The 19,390-nt window shown below is 37.7% G+C and overlaps 1 protein-coding gene across 3 annotated transcripts; it reads left to right on the forward strand.

Moving 5' to 3' along the window:
* The first annotated feature begins 23 nt into the window (after window positions 1–23).
* LOC110060780 (5'-AMP-activated protein kinase subunit gamma-1-like) lies at window positions 24–18,283 on the forward strand. Of its 3 annotated transcripts, XM_089284294.1 has the most exons (19): window positions 24–175; window positions 398–519; window positions 4,032–4,091; window positions 6,558–6,974; window positions 8,071–8,119; window positions 8,207–8,310; window positions 8,452–8,485; window positions 8,819–8,866; window positions 9,373–9,431; window positions 9,535–9,580; window positions 9,748–9,802; window positions 11,728–11,854; window positions 12,096–12,176; window positions 12,839–12,923; window positions 13,099–13,136; window positions 13,989–14,060; window positions 14,388–14,462; window positions 14,559–14,652; window positions 14,969–18,283. In XM_089284294.1, exons 2-19 carry the CDS (start codon window positions 475–477, stop codon window positions 15,016–15,018), a joined length of 1,539 nt encoding a protein of 512 aa, XP_089140420.1. In that variant the 5' UTR covers window positions 24–175; window positions 398–474; the 3' UTR covers window positions 15,019–18,283. The 3 variants fall into 3 exon arrangements, with proteins under 3 accessions (XP_089140420.1, XP_089140421.1, XP_089140422.1); XM_089284295.1 differs by lacking the exon at window positions 4,032–4,091; XM_089284296.1 differs by lacking the exons at window positions 24–175; window positions 398–519 and adding an exon at window positions 2,970–3,078.
* The last annotated feature ends 1,107 nt before the right edge of the window (window positions 18,284–19,390 follow it).

The following is a 19,390-nucleotide window of genomic DNA, read 5'->3' on the forward strand; positions in this document are numbered from 1 at the left end:
TTAAGACGAGTAGCACTGGGGACGAGAATGCGGCGCAGTTGGCAAAAGGTCGGCGAAAGGTACTCTCGTGGCTTGTTCATGGAAAAGACGTGAAACTATCCGAAAACTACGGGCTGTATTCAGGTTGGACCACAGATTTCTTCCGTGATATCACAGAATGAACATATCTCGATAGGTAAGAACAAGTTTCTACCGCAGTTTTAACTGCGTGCTAGTCCTGGCGTGATATTAGTGCTGAGCGATGGAGAGGCACTTTTTCAACTTTCTAATTTAGTCGCAGCTGTTTCTGAATTATTTGCAATTCCGGGTACTTGTTCAGGAACAAATTGTTTATATTAAAGACGTTTATTATTTCGTCGTAATGTTTTGTGATTCATGCAGAGTTTGTTTTGTATAGACCGTCCTTTGTGCGCGTCCATCGATCGCTACTGAAGACGGAACGGAGTAAAATCGAGCAAGGGTGCAGCGGACATTATGTCTTCGGACGGTTTGAAGGCGATGGAAGTCACGGCAGATAAGGTGAATTTGAAATCACTTATGTTTGCAATTTTAAGAAGCTTGATCTGATGTTGAAATGGATGAATCACTGAGCTTGTAGTACCTCCTGATCTCCCATTTGTAAGCGCCAATTCGAAGAGAATGCTCTCTCTACTCTTTGCATTAAACTTTGGGCTTCCACGAATGCAACCGAATGAAGCATTTGAAGACTTATTAAAGCACTTAAACTGGGATATATTGAAAGATTTTAAATGATTTTTTCTAAGAGTACAATTCCAGTGCGTCTTGTGTCTAGTCATAAATTTATAATTAATTTTGTTTTTAGTGTGGATCTTCGTGGCTTTGACTCGCGCGCAGCTTCAACCTGCGTTCCCTCGAGATCGCTGCAGCATTTGAGCACTAACATTGAGCAAAAATTTATTTTAGTACGGTAGTACTGTGCCGATCCTCCATTATGCGGTGATAACTGCATGTTACGTGTTGTTCTGAACTTTACAAAAACTGCGTTATCAGTGCATTGTGTACATGTGCGAAGGCTGGTCGCGATTACCATGGCTGCATGTACCGGTAATTTATATAACAGGAAATTTACCTTGACTTGTATTTCCAAGTGCGCATCCAAAAGCTGAAATCTTTCTTAACAACTCCGTACTTGTGTTTACGCGAAAAACATTTTGGTAACATAAATCGCTATGTTTGTAGGGTTTCAAAAAGTGCCTTGACCCAGGCTAGGTTTTTCAATTATCATGACTTGCATTGTTTACCTACAATTGACAAAATGTATTTGAATGTTTTGTTGGAGAGCTTAGGTGTAATCTCTGAGTAGCCCATAGAAAAGTAATGATGCTAGTACTTCTTGGTGTTGAAATTGCTTTTTCCAGGGTTTGGTTTTCTGAAAGCAATACATTTATGAGCTTTCCTCTAACACTGGCTCAGTGTCTTAGGTATACAGCAAAAAGTGCAATCCACGTCATTGTGCGGTTTTAACTACCAGAAACTACTACAACAATGACGTATATATTGTCTTTCTTCCTTGCCAAAGATGTGGCCTAGTTAGAAGATTCTATCTTCAAGAATTTTGCATCAAAAATTTCTGTAATTAATTCTTTATTTCTGAGTAGTAACTTGGCCCTTTGAATTCACTTAAAAATATAGTCGAGTCAGTATGTTGTTTGCCTATATACAATAATGATTATCAGTTTATTAATGATTATCAATCATTCATTTACATAGCCCTCCAGGTTGTCAATTGTCTGCCAGTGTTGTGTCTATGGCATTTAAATGACTGAGAAATTACCATTTGTTTTATTTGCACCAAACCGTTTGGAACGTATAATCAATAACTATATCGCACAGCTTCGGGGGTGATATATTTTCCTTGCAGCCACGAAAGTGACCTTAAGCAGTGAATCTATTTTATTGTGAAAACTGGTTAGCGATCACCCACAAGGATGGGCAGTGGCAACAAGTTATAATCAAAATGGTTGAAGCATCCTTCAGGCTGATTTGATTCAAAATTTTGCAGTTTAAATGACTAAGGGAAATCAGTTGACCTTACCTCCATTGAAATAGTTAGGGAATTCAAGGTCATGTAACACAGTTCTTGGCCACTATTACCATTTACATGTATGAAGTGGATAACTGCTCTGCAGTTTCTGTCTTTCTGTGATTATGACACGGAGAATATCCAAAACAACACATTCAATATTGTTAAGAGGAATGCGTCTCAGCAGTGTAGACTACAGGAGGTTGTGAGATTGTGTTCTTTGTATATATAATGATCTCAAGTACAACATGCCATTTCAGTATATACCAGACTTCACTGTACATGTTCAAATAATGTTTTTTTTATTTTTGGAAAGAGTAGGTCATGTTTTCTTAACTGAAAATTCTTGGATTGTATTCAGTACTGGTTATATTCATGCCCAAATAGTACTGTTAATTAATATACATGTAGATTATATATTGGGTTTATTTGTGTTTTTTTATGCAAAGATTAATGTTATTTACCTGTAAGGTGGTTGTGTGTCTTATGTCTTCATTTATAGTTTTTATTAATAATCAGTTGCTTAATAATTTATAAACATGTGATCTGTACAGTGTAGATTATATATTGGATTTATTCGTGTTTTTTATGCAAAGATTGATGTTATTTACCTGTAAGGTGGTCTTATATCTTATGTCTTCATTTATAGTTTTTATTGATAACCAGTTGCTTAATAATTATAAACATGTGATCTGCACAGTGTAGATTATATATTGGATTTATTTGTGTTTTTTATGCAAAGATTAATGTTATTTACCTGTAAGGTGGTCTTATATCTTATGTCTTCATTTATAGTTTTTATTAATAACCAGTTGCTTAATAATTTATAAACATGTGAGCTGCACATGTTTAGTTGCTTTGATGTCATCTTAGCAAAGAAACAGAGAGCATCCTCCTTGTTTCTATTTATTCATTATTTGAGTTCTGGCCCAATCCCCCACCTGTGGGCAAGGAACTGAAGAATGTTTGAGTTTTAGGAAACACAATATAGAATTTTTGGAAAATGAGAAATGCTGTGAGGATGCAAGTCACATGTGAGTGCTGGCACAGCCTTTTTTAAGTTCTCCCAAACTCTCAATTTGTTGGCACCAATGTTGCATTCAAAAGCTTGCGCTCTTTTTGTTTTCCTATGAAGTTACAGATGTATGAATTGGAGTGCGCTTTCTTGTAGCGTTTCTGAATTATTTTAGTCATAACTTGTAATTAAGTAAGACTAGCTGTTGGCCGTTTCCTGGGATTGTCTCTACACTCCTTTCCTTAACTCAGTCCAATTACTGGGGAACAATAATATTCATTGTGTTATTAAATATAAATGAGGGTTCAAAGTAAAATCAAAGGTTTTATCCTGAATTTGTTGGCTTTTTTGCCAAGACTGTTTTTTAGCTGGTTGAAGAAGATGCCAACAATGTTTATTTACCAATCAATCAAGATCACAATATATGTAACATATAATAGGTCACTTTTCATCTGTCAAAAAAAGAATTGGAAATAGTTTCACTTTATCTAGTAGGTTGTCTTAGATTAGAATCTCACTTCACTGAAAATCTGAATTTACATGTACGTTAGATGCTAGGGGTGCCCACTGCTACTGGGAGATGTGCATGAATTAAGTTATGACATCTAGCCTCCACTCATTTACAGAGATCATACTATGTCACTGCCATTAACAGAAAGTTTATCAGTATTGGCATTTTGTTGACAGTTTTATGGAAGGCTCTAGTTCATCTGACCCACAAAATCTATGGTCAGTTTGGGGGTGGAATTGATGAACATGTAGAAAGTGTTATTTTTCTGCCATAGCCCTGGTTGTTTCAGCTTGATCTGCCCCAGACTATAGTTCTAAAGCGTGGATAGAGGAAATGAAATAGAATGTATAACTCGACTACTGTGACCAATGGAAATAGTCTAGTCCATATAATTTAAGTGTTCAAATGAATGCATTTAAACAACAGTTTCTTGTGTCTGTATACATATATGCTGCACACAGGAGAAGTTTGGGAGCAAGGATTCGTTAGGAAATAGATTGTGGAGAAGTGCTGAAATGGAGGTAATATACCGGTATTTGAATTAAAGTAACATCACCGTAATGTAATGCCGACGACTGTAAATAAAGTAATTTCTCTGCACTTCTATTAATTGAATATTTTTTATCAGCACCTTTAACTCTACAACCTGTAATGATATCACAAATAGGCTATACTCTAAACTCTAATTCTCTCAGCTGCTAATGTGACTATAACCTCTTATTAATCTTTCTTAAATGAAGTCTTACAAGAGTGTCAAAAGAAGTTTAGAAAATAAAATAGTTATTAATCAACTGAAAAAATTTCTTTAACAGCACTTAGTAAATCCCAAAGTAAAACAGAATTACATTTACAAGCACTTGTTGATTCCTAACAACTTAACAGCATTTCAGTTTTTATTACACAGTACAATGAAGAGTTTGAAATAAAACAGCTGTTTAGTTTATATTATAGTCATCAAAGTACTCAGTGATCAATATTTAAAGTCTTGGTGACTTAAATGTACAAACTGTGTATATACATGTATCTTGTTTAAAAGTGATTGTTTCCTAATTTAGGAAGAAAAATCCATTGAGGAATAGCTTTTCCATGCCAAAATCTTTTAACCATACCACGAATATGGTTGTTTGCTACTGGATGTGAAAACAAGGAATAGCTATAGTCACAAAGACAGACTTACTGGTGATTCTAAACTAGAAAATGCTTCTGAAAAAGAGCAAAACATTGTGCACTTATGATTTCTATGGCTCTGATTTGGCTCCAGCTTTTCATGTATTTAGATTACATGTATTTTGTCTTCTGTGAATGCTGGGAGGGGAGGGAAATCTGCTATTCCAGCCGCTCTGCACCTTGAAGAAAAACTATTATAAGTAGCCACAATGAAACTCTGAGGGTGTATGCAGGGGTTTCATAAAATCATTTTCAGCAGAAGGGCAAAATGTTTTGTGTTGAACTTCTTAACAAGAAAAGTTTCCTCTAGATGGTGTAACCAGTGGGCAAAACCATTCTCACAGTCGGTCAATTTGCACGGTTTCAAAACCTTTTGTGTATGGTTCATCTGAAAAAGTTTCCTTTGAGGTGAGCAACACAACACAACGACATCATTTCCTGTAGTAATTATGTTACCACGTCCAACAGCCGCCATCTTAGGTCACCATCGTGGATTACTTTATCTTTCCACAACTTCTCAAAACCACCTAAAATGACTAAAAGTGATTAAAATTAATCAATCAAATAGTACTATAAAGTCCTGAAAACATAAAAATATACATAACTACAGTTAGTTCATGATGTAATATAGTCAGACAATGATATTAAATTTTGTTAATAAAAGCAAGGAAATTCCAAATTTGGAAAAACAGTCCTGTCAAAATATGGTTATCATGGAAATATCAAGTTCTGGGTAGTATGACATGATGTCATGCAAATTGTTCCCAGAAAAAAAAAAATAGGAAAAGCGACAAAGTTTTGCAACTTTAACATTTAATTTTAATGTTGAAAAAGTTGTAGACAGTTTAAGCTGCCACAGGCAGCTTCCTCTCCTGGTCTGAGTAAAGTTAATGCCTTTGATTATATAACAATATAGATTGAAATTAAAAAATAACTCACTGCCAAATATAGCAAATTGAATAATTTTGTCTTAATCTGTATTTATTAGCAATTATTCACTGGTACTTAAATTATGGTGATGTGAAGGGGTTATCACATTGTTTTTCATCAAAACAAAATCATTGTCTTTAAACAGCTACTACTATGTTAGACAAAATTTGTTTAAACCTAATCCTAATAATACTTAGAGCGTGTTCACTTTATGAAGACCTAACATATATCATGTTTATGTACGTTTAATGTAAGGCAGTGGGTACCGTTACTGATAAGAATTTTTTTCAGCTTTTACACTGAATGTTGTCATGGCTTCAGAACTAAACTCATATGAACAAATTATAATGTTTTACAAATATTAAACGTGAAAAATGAGAGTATATGACTCTGTTTCCTGCTAAAATGTTTTTACGAGATGTAACTTTGCATGGTGAACTCTGTGAAAGAATATTAATAATTATAATACTTAACTTATATAGCGCTATGTCTATCACTACCCAATAGCGCTGTAGTGAACAGGTTAATTTAAGAAAATAATGATGGTTGTACACATGTAAACCAGGGACACTGTGATAACGAGGTGACTATGGGATGGTATTAATTGTCTAATCCTAATTCGAATATAATTTGTTATGGTGATTGGCACCTCCCCCTTAAGGAACAATGTAAATCTGACTGTTAATTAAGCTTCTCAGGGGGCTATCAGGATTTTACTTTTAATAAATTGAATCAACTTATAATGCGGTGTTTGTATGGTACTTTGATGAATAAGGTGTTATGATTCTTTTGAGTGCAACTACCAGTTTGAAATCTATATTTCCCCCAATGCTTACTGTTTTTCCTGATGGTTTGATAGTTCAAAGTTCCTCTAAACTTTTCTCTCCCAGAATCTCCATGTAAAAGAAGACCTTAGTGCCTTTGCAATGCCATGCATTGACTATACGCAATCCACAGCTGATGGCTTACCACAGGAGCAACAGTCATCAAGGGAGTGGGTCTTGGAATGGAACAGAAAAAGTGACACAAGTGAAGTTGAACAGTATTTACAACAAATGCAGCGTTCACGCAGCTCATCTCAGCCAGATTATAATTCAGATTCTCCTACTGGGAGTTTTGCACGTAGTAGCTCAGTGCCAAGAAATGTAGTTTCAGGGGAAGAGCAGATGGAGAGTGAACCATTTGAAATCCAAGACTTGTCATGTTCACCTGGAAAGAAGTTTATGGAGCTGCGGCAGACCATTGGAGAGGTGACGTCTGATGAAGGCATTGCTGATGATGAACCAAGAGGAAATGAAAGGGTCTTTGTAAGTTTATTTTCATGGTACTAGACACTGTGTTGTTGTACATATAAGGAGGGTAAAGTTTGCATACAAGCCAAGTGGCCCATCAGGCCAGAGCTCATGCTGGTTTCTGTAGCATGAGACGACTGGGAGTGTTTCTAACCCCCCCCCCCCCCCCCCCCCATTTATACACCTGGCTTGAGAGAGGCACTGTGAGAGTAAAGTGTCTTCCCCAAGAACACAACACAATGTCCCCCACCAGGGTTTGAACCTGGACTACTGGATCCAGAGACAAGCGCACTAACCATGAGGCCACTACGCCTCCCTTCCACATGTAAGTATTAGCATTTTATTTATTAATTATGTTGGGAGATGCTGTCAATTGAGTGGTCAGAGTGTCGGAGTGTAAGTCCTGGCGGGCACCATTGTGTTGTGTTATTGGGCAAGACGCTTAACTCCCACAGTGCCTCTCTACTTAGGTGAGGGGTAATGCTGAGGAGTAACACGGGATTAGGAAGATGCGTTGTTGTTAATGCTACTGGTTGCTTAATGCTACTGGAACCAGGATATGAGACACTTTGGCTGATGAAGACTTGACTCTGTTAATGATTGTTTGTGGTTATATCACAGCTAAATAAAGTACAGTCTAATTTAGAGAATCACTCACAAATTTCTTAAAGGAGTTATGTACTGCACCAGGGCTGTCATTAAGTTTTGATTCATCTGTAGCCTTGATCTTCATACCCTTAACAAACGTGTTACCTCTTAGGTGAATTGTATCAACTACAGGCAAGTTCACCTGCACCATCAAGGGCGCATTAAGCATGCTCAGCTGTAACAGATGCTAAACGTTATGGCCCTCATTGACAGCCCTGCTGCACAATACCTTAAGTCATTTGTTTTTGAAAAGATGTTCGAAATTACTTACAAATTGGAAGCAAATCGCAATTGTAGCTTTTAAGGTAGAAAATACCTAGTGAAAGTATACAGGAAATTATGTTTTTTTTTCAAAATGTGCCATATACTGTAAGGTTTCCTTCAGAACACTGCAATAGATATCGAAACCTTGCCTGGTGCTATTAACTATTACTAACAATTACTTTTTCTAATATCACTGTAGGCACGAGGATCAGATAGTGATGATATGCTTCTGGATGATGCGATGACAGGTAAACTTTGACCATTCCCTTTAGGAATGATTTTAGAGGATTTTCATTTCCTCACTGGATTTATTTAATGTTCCTCTCCTCCAACAGATTTGGGGGAGCACTATATGTATACTAACTTCCTTAAGTCCAGAACATGCTATGACATCATGCCAAAAAGCTCCAAGATTGTGGTATTTGATACTAAGCTTAGGGTAAGTAATGCCTCTTATATCTATGTTTTGCCATGGGTACCTGAAATAATAATTTTACTGATTGGCACAGTGTACTTCATGTGTCTATAATAAAAACTGAGTAAGTGTTGGCAATGAATTAATAATAATTTCTCATTGTAGGTGAAAAAAGCATTTTTTGCGCTGGTTGCAAATGGTGAGTACCAGACGTTACACTGTATAGGTTAAAAACCGAATGTTCTCTTGAAAATATCCCCTACTAGGCTCCTTATATTTGTTTAAGAACTGATTTCAGTATGTGAATAGTTTTATTGTGATACACTGGTCTGAAATTCATTACAACAGTTGATCATCCCATGCCCTTTAAAAATTCAGAACCGATGTTTTTGTAGCTTAATCAGAAAATAAAATGCTTATGGTTATGGGGCAAATACTGCATAAAAGGTTTCCCTTTATGTCCAAGCTATTTTCATGTTGTCGTTTCTTTTTTATTACCTTAATTTTTTTGTTTTTGCTATTCTCATTTTAGGTGTGAGATCAGCTCCTCTTTGGGACAGTGACAAACACACTTTTGTTGGTAAGCAATCACACAGTGTGTATCCAAGTGATTGTTTGTTTGTTTGTTTTTTCTTTTCAAGATCAGTTGAGGGGTAGGGGGAATCATTTAGAAGGAGGGTATAGGAAATTTTTAGTGTGTTAATGAGCCAAGTAGCCAGGGGTTTCATTAAGGGCTAGGCCCAGGACAAATTGACTGGATGTGAGGATGATTTTACCCACCTGATTTGTCCTGATTTAGAGGAACGTTTTTCTTATAAACAAGTTCAGTTCAAAATGTCTTGCCAGCCCATAAAAAACAATTGCCCTGGGCTGCTGATAACGTTAACGAAACCCCTGCAAGAAACACTGCTATCTGACAAGCTGGAAATCAGCGGATTAACTCCAAAGTAGTCCCACCTGTCTAGAAAGGAAATTTGGAACCACACAAAGGCAAGGCAAAGAAACATTTGGCAAGACATGTGGTCTCCAACTTATGGTCTACAAATTTGAAGATGATGATAATGATGATTTTCCTTTGTTCTGTAGGAATGCTGACAATTTCCGACTTTATTAACATTCTTCGCTATTATTATAAGTCACCACTGGTAAGGATTGATATGTTGAATTAGAAATTCTTGCTTAAACTTCAACAGAGCCTACAAATAAAGTCATTACATTCAGTGTTTTTACTAATTCTCTTATTTTCAGGTCCAAATTGACGAGTTGGAGGAACATGATATCCAAGCTTTTCGAGGTAGTGAGCAAAATAGTGATGTTAACATTTGTCTTATGAGATGACCAGGTACATGGTATATGTTTTCCCCAATTCTGCTGACAACCCCCTTTACTTGTTACAGGTACTGACTGTCAGAGGTATATATTGTTGTGGTCTGAATAATTTAATATTTTGTCTTTTCTTAGAATTTGAGCAATCCAATTTGAAAGCTGGCCTGGTTAAAATATCCCCAATGCAGAGGTAATTCTTTAGGAGTGAATGCTAATAACATAATCTACAGATCTCTTGTTATGATCACGCCTCACTGACAGAGAACTTAAAGTGAGTTAATTCTGCATTAAGAACAGGCAACTCATCTTGTCTTGGTGGAAATCAGGTCATGATTTTCATAGCGGAGCTCTGGCGGCCTGGAGGGCCGCCAAGCAGAGCCCCATACTCATATACGAAAGAAAAGGAAACCCATGAATTGATTTTCTCATGGTTATCATGGCTAGCGGTATTGCTTGTGGGCGTGACGACGATGGAGTCGCACAACATGGCGGCCATACTCCAAATAATAGGTTGACATAGACATGCAGCCTTGGTTTACCGTGTACTTCTGTGATATTGGACATCCATGTTATGATCAATTGACGCCTGTCAAAACAAGGTATCTGCTGACCAATATCACGTGACCATATTGTGGGCTCAAGTTTACAGCTCATCAAGGTCACATGTTTTTGAAGTTGACCACTGACCAAGTGCTGTTTTTCGATTGGATCGTGGGCTCATGTCAGGTTCACTTGTTGAATACAGGGCAGGATTGTTCGGGAGCTGGTTAAGGTGGCCGAACACAATTTCCACGCGCGCTCTTGCTAATGCCATTCAGTGCGTGCACAAGGATTGCACAAAGCGTCGATACAGCGATCATTTTATTTGGTCAATGCCCTCTCCATCTGTACTTTTTTTCTTCTTCATAATTGGACACGGTGTATTTATGGCTTTACTCTTTTTATCAAAAATGTATGTTAGAAAAGGTAACGATACAAAGAACCCAGCAATTCTCAGATTTTTCTTTTTTACCAAAAGAACCCAGTTAAATGCAGCGCGTGCGTAGTAAGGCAGAAAATTTCGATTGAATGCGGTAAAGCTTTCTTGGAAATACGCATATTTCTCGAGAACCACTCGTTGGAATTTCATGAAATTTGGCATGAAAATATTTTACCAAACAAGTAACTGGAATATGGAAAAAAATTGAAAATTGACAGAGGCGATTCAAGATATTCCACGTAAACTTCTTCAAGTGGTAATTAAAGATCCCTCTGTTAAACTATTATTGAAATAGTGCTAACTTGTGAGCATTGTTACGATCTTGTTGCATGCAAATGAAAAAGAAAATCTAACGACTAGATTTTCTGCAAACAAACAAAACCGATTTTAAACGCCTGTTTATATTTATTCATGTTGCCATGGCAACGGCACATACATCAGCCTAGCTATCAAAAATTGAACATTTGTGTTGTAACCTGTGTGTTGTCATTTTTGGTGACCAAAGGATGAAGGGTTTTAGAAAAAAAGGAGATTGAAACACAGATATCAAAACTGTGTTCGGCCACCTTAACGCTAAGCCGGATTAAAAGTTAACCCAATTATAACTTTTTCTTCTATACAAATGTTTTTTGCTGCTTTGTTTTGTGTATATGATGATTATTAAAACTCAAAACAGAAGGCCAAACAATATACAGAAAACCTCACTGCAAAGTTACAAAACTCAAATCAAAATTCTACCTTTTCCTGGGTTAGCTTAATTGGGCTCTGAACAACCCGACCCAGGAGCTTATGCTTCTAGGCTGGCTGAAATCTATATATTAGATCTCTACTGACTGTACCAGTATTCCAAGGTCTGAAAAATAATAATAAAGTCGCCTTGCCTCTCCAGACTATTATCATAATTATTAGATACTTTTGTCTCAAGTTGATTTTCCACTGAGTTGCATTACCTTAAATACGTTAATCAATGTATGCTTAAAATGAAATAGAGAAAATGTATCATTGAAGGTTCGCCTCTGCAAAAACTGTTAGATTTGTTTAGACTACTTTATCTTTTTGAATATATTTTTGTGTGTAGCAATAATTTGCTTAACAGATCAGCCTTCAATTGCATTGCTTTTTTGACTATTTTACAGTCTCCTGGATGCTGTCAAGACTCTGGTAGAATATAAAATACATCGGCTTCCAGTGGTTGATCCATCCACTGGAAATGCTCTTTATATCCTCACTCACAAAAGAATTCTGCGCTTCATGTTTTCATCCGTAAGTTCTAAAAATCAGTTACTGTCCAGCCATCTATTGTTATAGAGTTTCAACAACGGCAATGGCGACGTTAGAAACAGCATCTGCATATACACATGTATATTAATTTATAAATGGCAATTAACTAATTTATAATATTTTTTTAAGAATCGCTCTCCATTCTTAGAAAAAAAATGACCATTCATAGTGTTACTAGATGATTTATTGCATGTAATAGACAGTGATTTGTTTTTGTTCACAGTTAACACAAACCAGCCCACCTGAATTCATGAGTAGCACCCTCCAAGAACTAGGAATTGGAACATATCAAAATGTTGCTATGGTAAGTGAATTTTGGAGTTGTGTTTCAGTAATTATTGATTGTACACATTCCTTTTTTACCTTTGGGGCTTGAATGAGAAGCAAAACAAACAGGCACCTGGAGAAACCAAAGCACGGATACTGTGAGCAAGTCACCTACTTTCTGTTGTACCTCGCTCCTAACTTTTGCACCGCCGGTTTTTTAATTTTCTGCTCGTACTCTAACTATTTAACACTTAGACCAGTGGCCCTTAAGGGCGAAGGGTCTAATTGTTTTAGTATCACCCAACTAGTCGGACAGAAAAGGCAATAATAAAGTTAACAAATGCAAGTTGAAGAAATGTTTATTTGGAAATAAAACGAAAGAAAGCGTCACGCTCGATTGCGCCAATTTCGCTACTCGAGGACTATTACTAATGGTCCTCTGGTAGTGTAGCCAATTAAAACGCAGGATTTGCATTAGTCCACTAGTTGGGTGATACCAAATAATGATATCAGATATTTGCAGTTTTAAGTAGAGGTGGTATTCATTAAAATTAATAGTCTGTCATGTAAAAGATACCACTCCCAGCCAGGTAAAGCAACCAATAGGTGAAGAAACCACCAAATATAAACAACTGGTACAGTTACCTCGATCAGCAGTAAGAGAAAACTTACTTTAGTGTTTCTGTTTTATTTCTGAAGATATCTCCTGAGACTCCATTGATAAAAGCGTTTCACATGTTTGCTGAAAAGAGAGTTTCTGCTTTGCCAGTTGTGGATGATAACGGTATGGAATATTATTTTTTTGTATGTTGACCTCTTTTTTGCTGGTTTGTTTGAGAGAAGAATGATATCCTTATCTGAAGGAACTGAAGGACTACTGTATGCGGTATTGGTCTCAACAGATAGGCCCTGACTGGTGATGTTTACTCTCATAATAATTCCTTGAGTTTTTCTTTCAGGTGTTGTCGTTGATATTTATGCAAGATTTGACGTCATTGTAAGTACCTGATTAACCTTTCGAAGCAGAAGTAATTTTGACTAACACCTTTGTCTTTATTAAGCCTCGTGTTAAATAACAAACATGAACCCTGACTCAATACAAACACAGAACTAAAACAAGCCGGCACAGTAATCGAAATTTCAATTCTTTTCTCGCAGCATTTCCATTGCCCCAAACTTCTATAACTCGACAGAAATACGAAGAAATTGTTTTCTATTGCTAATAGAGCGGTTTTCAATTGAGTGTCGAAAGTAATCATGCAATTACTTTGGTGTTAGATTGGTTGAGTAGTCTAATTGGTAAGTAACTGGTTTGGTTTTGGTTTTACGAAACTCAATTGAAAACCACTCTACATTACGGTGTACATATCAATAGCTGTACCCTTTTACATCAAAGTTTTAATATGAAGAGCATTCCTTGTGTACAGATAAATAGTATTTTTTCACCGTTTTATCTGATAGGGGGAATGCTAAATTAAGTGACAAGAAGTCCTTACAAAAACATTGCACATTGTTTTTTGTATACAGAACTTGTCATACAAACGTAAAACCGGTATAAATTAAGGTTATCACAACAGAGCAATCGCAGCAAACGCATCTAACACAATGAACCAATCAGAATTCGAAACAAAAACACGTACTTGGTGCCAAGCGCGGGAAAATGTGCGTACATCCAATTAGAATTGGGTTTGGTGTTGTTTCTGATTGGTTGAAAGAAAGAGTTTGTTAATCTGATTGGTTAATGTGTGCATTGCAGAGCGAAAGCAAACGCTCGTAAATCCTTTGAGCAGTAAATTGAAATCAGTTACGTGGTTTAGTTATATAATAAGTTATATGAATTTTGTTTTAGAATTTGGCTGCTGAAAAGACGTACAACAATCTGGATGTGACTGTAAAACAGGCCCTGCAACACAGATCAGAGGTATTTTAACCATTGCAAAGACTGTTGCGGTGTTCTTGTTGGATTCTGAGAGTTTTACATTACCTTAGGCTTCATCTTTACGTTAATAGTTGTAGAGGTAACATGCTATGTGATGAATGATGCGTCGTGAAAAATATCTTCTCTAGCTTCTTCTAGCAATGTTGTTGTATGTAATCCGTCTAAACCTTTCCAGTCTCAAACATCCTTGTCCCCTTTCGGGTTGTAATTACCTTGTTGGCATTTGTCTACCCCAATATATAGTGAATTGCAGTATTTTTTTGTATTGCAATAGTTGTTTATGGTTCGTAATCTTTCTTTGATTTGAAGGGATTCGAAGGAGTTCATAAATGTTACTTAGATGAAACTCTTCACACCATAATCGATAGATTGACCGATGCGGGGGTGAGACACATTTTCTTCATTTTGACATCTTTTGATGGCTGATTATTTTTGAATTTCTGACATCTCGTTTGTACTAATGGTAATCTCGGTTGGCAGGTTCATCGTCTAGTTATTGTTGACAAAGACAATCGCTGCATTGGAGTGTTGTCGCTGTCAGATATCCTCAAGTTTTTGGTTTTACGGCCTCTGGGTAAGTGTTCTTTTGTTTGTTTGTAACGTTATTGTGTTTGTTGTTAGGGGAACCGCTTGTCAAGGACGGCGTATCAAAGAATTGGCCAATTTTTCAAGTTTGAAGGTCGCAATCCTTTCAAATTTTGCTCATTCGTAACGATTCTTGTTTATATTTGGTTTGTTATCACATCTTTGGTGTTTCCCTAACTTAGAAAACCTTTCTTTTTACGTTCCTTCATTTTGAAAGTAACAGACCATGTCTAAGAAGTTTTGGCTTTAGGGAGGGGAAGGTTAAGTTGAGTTGTTAATCATCGCCTCCTTCGTTTACTTTACAGCATCAAGTCACCTGAATCATTCCCATGGTTCAATGCAGGCTTCAGCGTAATCGATTGATCAGGAAATAAATACAGTATTTGTGTTGGCATAACAGGAGGAAGATGGAGATTCTATTCTTCAAGAAGCGTAAATATAAACAGGGAAATAAGACTGAGCCGATGAGGCTGTTAGCTGACGATGGTATTTTAAAGATAAAAGGTGAAATGATCTGTTTTCCTTTGGAACGAGTAGGCCTCCTTCAACGAGACGTTCCGTATTTACACGCTTCATTGTAACATTTATTTGACTCGTAGACATTTCCTAAAAATACCATGATTCTCTTCAATTTGGAGGCTCGGCTTGTCACGCATGCCTCCCTAACGAGCGTGAGGGAGGTAAAATTGCGTGACGAGTCTAAAGAGTGTCTGCGTAGGAAGCTTGTTTTGCGTGACACGCACAGCTCCACGGATAAAGCTCATTGTAAATGCACACCTCCGGAATACGGGGAAGTAAAAGGTGTATTGTGGTGTTTTTAGGAAAGTGCTATAGAGAGCCTTGGCATGTAATGGCGTCACGATTCTGTCTTACCCTCCTCCACGGACATTTCTCAGAGAGACTGAAAAGTAGAGAGGAAGCTGGGAGAGATTGAAGGGTTTGAGGAGGGGTGGCCATCAGATAGGGTGATCCGAAGGTGTTGCTTAGCATTTCTAAGGCGGAATATCCGATTAGATTGTACGGGGCTTAAAAAAACGAGTCGGAGTATAGAAACGTTTTGGTGATTGAGTTTTAGCAACTTTCTGCATCTTAGGTTTGGTGATTATTTTTGGCAAGGGAAAGCGGCTACCTACCATCAGAGCACCCCATCTGATCGAATCCGCAACGAGGTCGTTGTTTCGGACTTCGTAGACAGCAATCAGAAGTTTAATGTTTTATTTTGCCTTTTGACACGCTTCTTCTCCTCAAGGATGTTATTTTGATGTTTATAGTTTAATAAAACGGACTTAGTGATGTCCAGAACTTCTGGTTGCTTGAGGTTCTCCTTGGAAGGAGGCAGAAATTATAAATGGTCGTTCCTCGTATTCTTTTCACCCAGTCGTCTTTATTCCCCCGTGTCAATTTTCGTCAGCGAGGACTGGGGACGATTCAGCTTCTCTCTCGGTCGAGTTGTCTGTGGAGGAGGTTAATTTAGCTTTATGCTTGGCCTCGTGTACAGAATAAGAAAATGTTTGGCCCATAGATTTAAAAAGCGTAGTGTGAAATGCTGCTAATCAACGCTTGGCATTTTGTAGTTGAGATAATTATTAGTTAAACTGTAGAAAGGAGTTTATCGTTGCTGACCTCGTCAAAAGTAGAATACGATTATGAAACGTGGACATGTTGTAAGCTGGACAGAAATGTATTAGAGTGATTTCAAATCGTCTGATGCAAGTAGTAGGCCATTTCCGAGTGGCCAAAAACAGTCTTTGTGCGAAACCATTCATATGACAATGCGTTCCGCCTACAGGTTCATTTTTATGCAAGTGAAACTTGTTTTCATATGAAAGGTTTTGCACGGGGACTCGTTTTGAAACAGAGGCACAAGACAACTCAGAAATGACTTATTACTGGTATGTTCTCTAACCAATCAGAACAAACATGTTACTTTTTCAACCAATCAAGAGCAAGAAGAAAACGACTGAAGTCGTGATTTGACGGACGCATGTTTTCCCGCGCTTTGCGTTGGTTACATGGTTATAGGGTTATTGGCGTTTGTTGTAATTTCATTACGTTTGGGTTTATCGAGTCAGTAGCCACGTCGGCAAGTCTGCATACAGCTGTTTCGAGAAAGGTTGTCGGAATAAAGCTTAAAAGGGCATTCGACAGTTCCGAAAGTTAGTATGGGTAGAAGTAGAGGGCTGCTGCACGCACTGAATTTTTAAACAGATCAAACAAATTAGCAAATGTCATTTCGTACATTTTCTTTATCTTAACTGGTAGAAGCAAGGTTCTCGCCACCTGAATTTTCTAAAAGTCATGTATCAGTGAAAGAGAAGCTACAGAAAAATGGTTGTATGAGTGGAAAGTGTAATGTATCCTTGCGGATACTTCACGTGCAAAGGTACAAATTTGTAGATTTGCTCTACACCGATATGCAAAATTCCAATGAATACCCAGACTCGTATGCTGGACACTTTCATCCGACAACCTTTCTCGAAACAGCTGTAGACAGTTATTGTCAAGGTCGAGTACAGTCCTTTAGTGCGTGATTCTGTTTTAGCTGTTTTCGTTGTCATTGCTAGCTATTCGCGCTCATTTCTTTATTATGACATATTTTGAAGCTCTGAAAATTTTAAACGGGATGATTTTCATTTGGAAGTTGGAGGGAAAAGTTCGTTATTGCCTCTCGAAAGAATCATGTCACTGTTTAAGCGACGATTTTAATGGGAAAGCCAATACGTTGGAGTAGCAAAATAAAGTTTCTTGTCCGCTTAACGTCATTTTTACAGATCAAAGCTTGCTTTCTATAGCACTTCAGTTTCAGCATGTCGTAAATTTAATGAACGTCTATTTTTAGATTCTTCAGAGTAAATTGCAAGAAACTTTTTAAGGCTTGCCTTCCAACTTGTTTGCCGACCCATGAAAATGGATGTCAGAAACATGGCAAATTCTCCTGCACAGCTTTCTGTTCTCTTAAATCGATGAGAGCTTTGCTTTTTCGACCTTTAATTCACCGCTATATGTAAAACAGAAGAACCGACTGAGCCCACTGTGTTTGTCAGAGGTTGCTAAGTTACACTACGTAGATATCGTCCAACCTTGTTCCCAGGCTCTCTCTCCTCTGCATTTCTTGTAAGGACAATGGAGGCAGAGGATAGAGAAGAAAACCTGCTAACGAGGTTGAATATCGTCTTGGAAAACTGACGTCACAACTCTCCGAGTGCTCATGCCATTTTTTGGATTGACAAATAACAATCGGTACATTTTCGGGTGACGCCGCGTTCTTTCGTCTCGGTCATTCCTCACATTCGTTGTGGAACTTGGTTTTAACTAAATAATTCGACAGAAATAATACTTAACATTTTCACATGGTTTTCTGTAACAAAATGGTAAATATTTTTACAACTTCTCACGGAGCGGACTTTTGGTTTGTGTACTATACAATTTGTTATTGGAACATTTATATTTTTTAGCTTAAGTCAAGGTCTTTTGAATAAAGGTCTTGAAAGGGCATTGATGAAAATGTCTTTAAGAAGCACTAGCCATGTTTCTTTCAAGACGGTTTTTTCAAGGGCAGGACCTAGTAATAAGTGGAGATTTTTAGTTTCTTTGGAATAAAGTTGACATTCTGAATTTGATTCCTGATTTCCAGACTTGTCTTCTTGGAAGCTTTTTGTAGTATGACTGAAAGACTGATGAGTGTTTTTAACTTCACTTGGATCCCTCTAATTCGAACTCGGTTATTTCGAATTCCCCGTTATTTCGAACTTAAAAACATTTCCCTCGGATTTGCCCCTCAGTCATTTATTACTGACTATTTCGAACTATTTTTTGTTTCCCCTGGCAGTTTGAAATAGCGGGGACCAACTATAATTTATGCTGAAGCCGGTGAAATAATTGTCGTTACGGAAGTGTATGCGAAACTCGCCCGCGCGTTATACCAACATGCTCCTGTCGCCCTAATGAATGGTGCATGATTACACTTGAGTTCCCAGGGCCATCCCTTTGATATACAAACGAACCTCCCTGTGCGACCACCTCTCGTAAGCGACCACTTTTCCGAAAATTTCCGTAGTCAAAACACTATAGCTGAAACCTCAAGTATACTAGAGAGCTTGGGCAAACCATGTCGGCAACGGCAACGAGAACGCCACCAACCAAAAGGGGTAATGAGCAGAATAACGACGAAAAAAGACTACATGTGCATTATAAATGTTTGATACCGTCCTCGGCAGGACAACAACGTGAAATGATCAAGTTCTGCGAGTTTTTGAGAACGTAACCCACTACGGCAAATTTTTCGTATTTCCTTTTTGGACTTAGTTTTCAGACCGATTGACGTTCTGAACAAATTCAGATAGTTAACGAAATTCGAATGTAAGATATAAATTTATTTCTTTTTAAAGAAGCGTCGTTCCTGGCGTCGCCGTCGTCATTGCTTTAGGCCCCTTACCGGAGTACGCGACAAACGGCGAGGTGTGACTGGGATGCAAAGGGTCGAGGTACCAGTATACTGACCCCCACGGTTGGGTCACATTGAAGGTGCTACGGAAATTGACGCCTTAGCGAGGCCCTTTGCACCTAGTCAGACTGATTTAGAATCAGTGGAGAAAGGCAGTGTAGGAGGTAAAAGAAGGGAAAAGAGGAGGGGGTGAGGAACGTTCAAATGTTGCAAGGTAGACAGCGGACGAACCCTCGGGGGATGCTCCCATATATGGGCTATATGGGTATGTGTCGTGGGATAG

Source organism: Orbicella faveolata, unplaced genomic scaffold (genome assembly GCF_042242905.1).
Source record: "Orbicella faveolata isolate gen_17 unplaced genomic scaffold, um_ofav_v1 contig_13, whole genome shotgun sequence".
Taxonomy (NCBI): Eukaryota; Metazoa; Cnidaria; class Anthozoa; order Scleractinia; family Merulinidae; genus Orbicella; species Orbicella faveolata.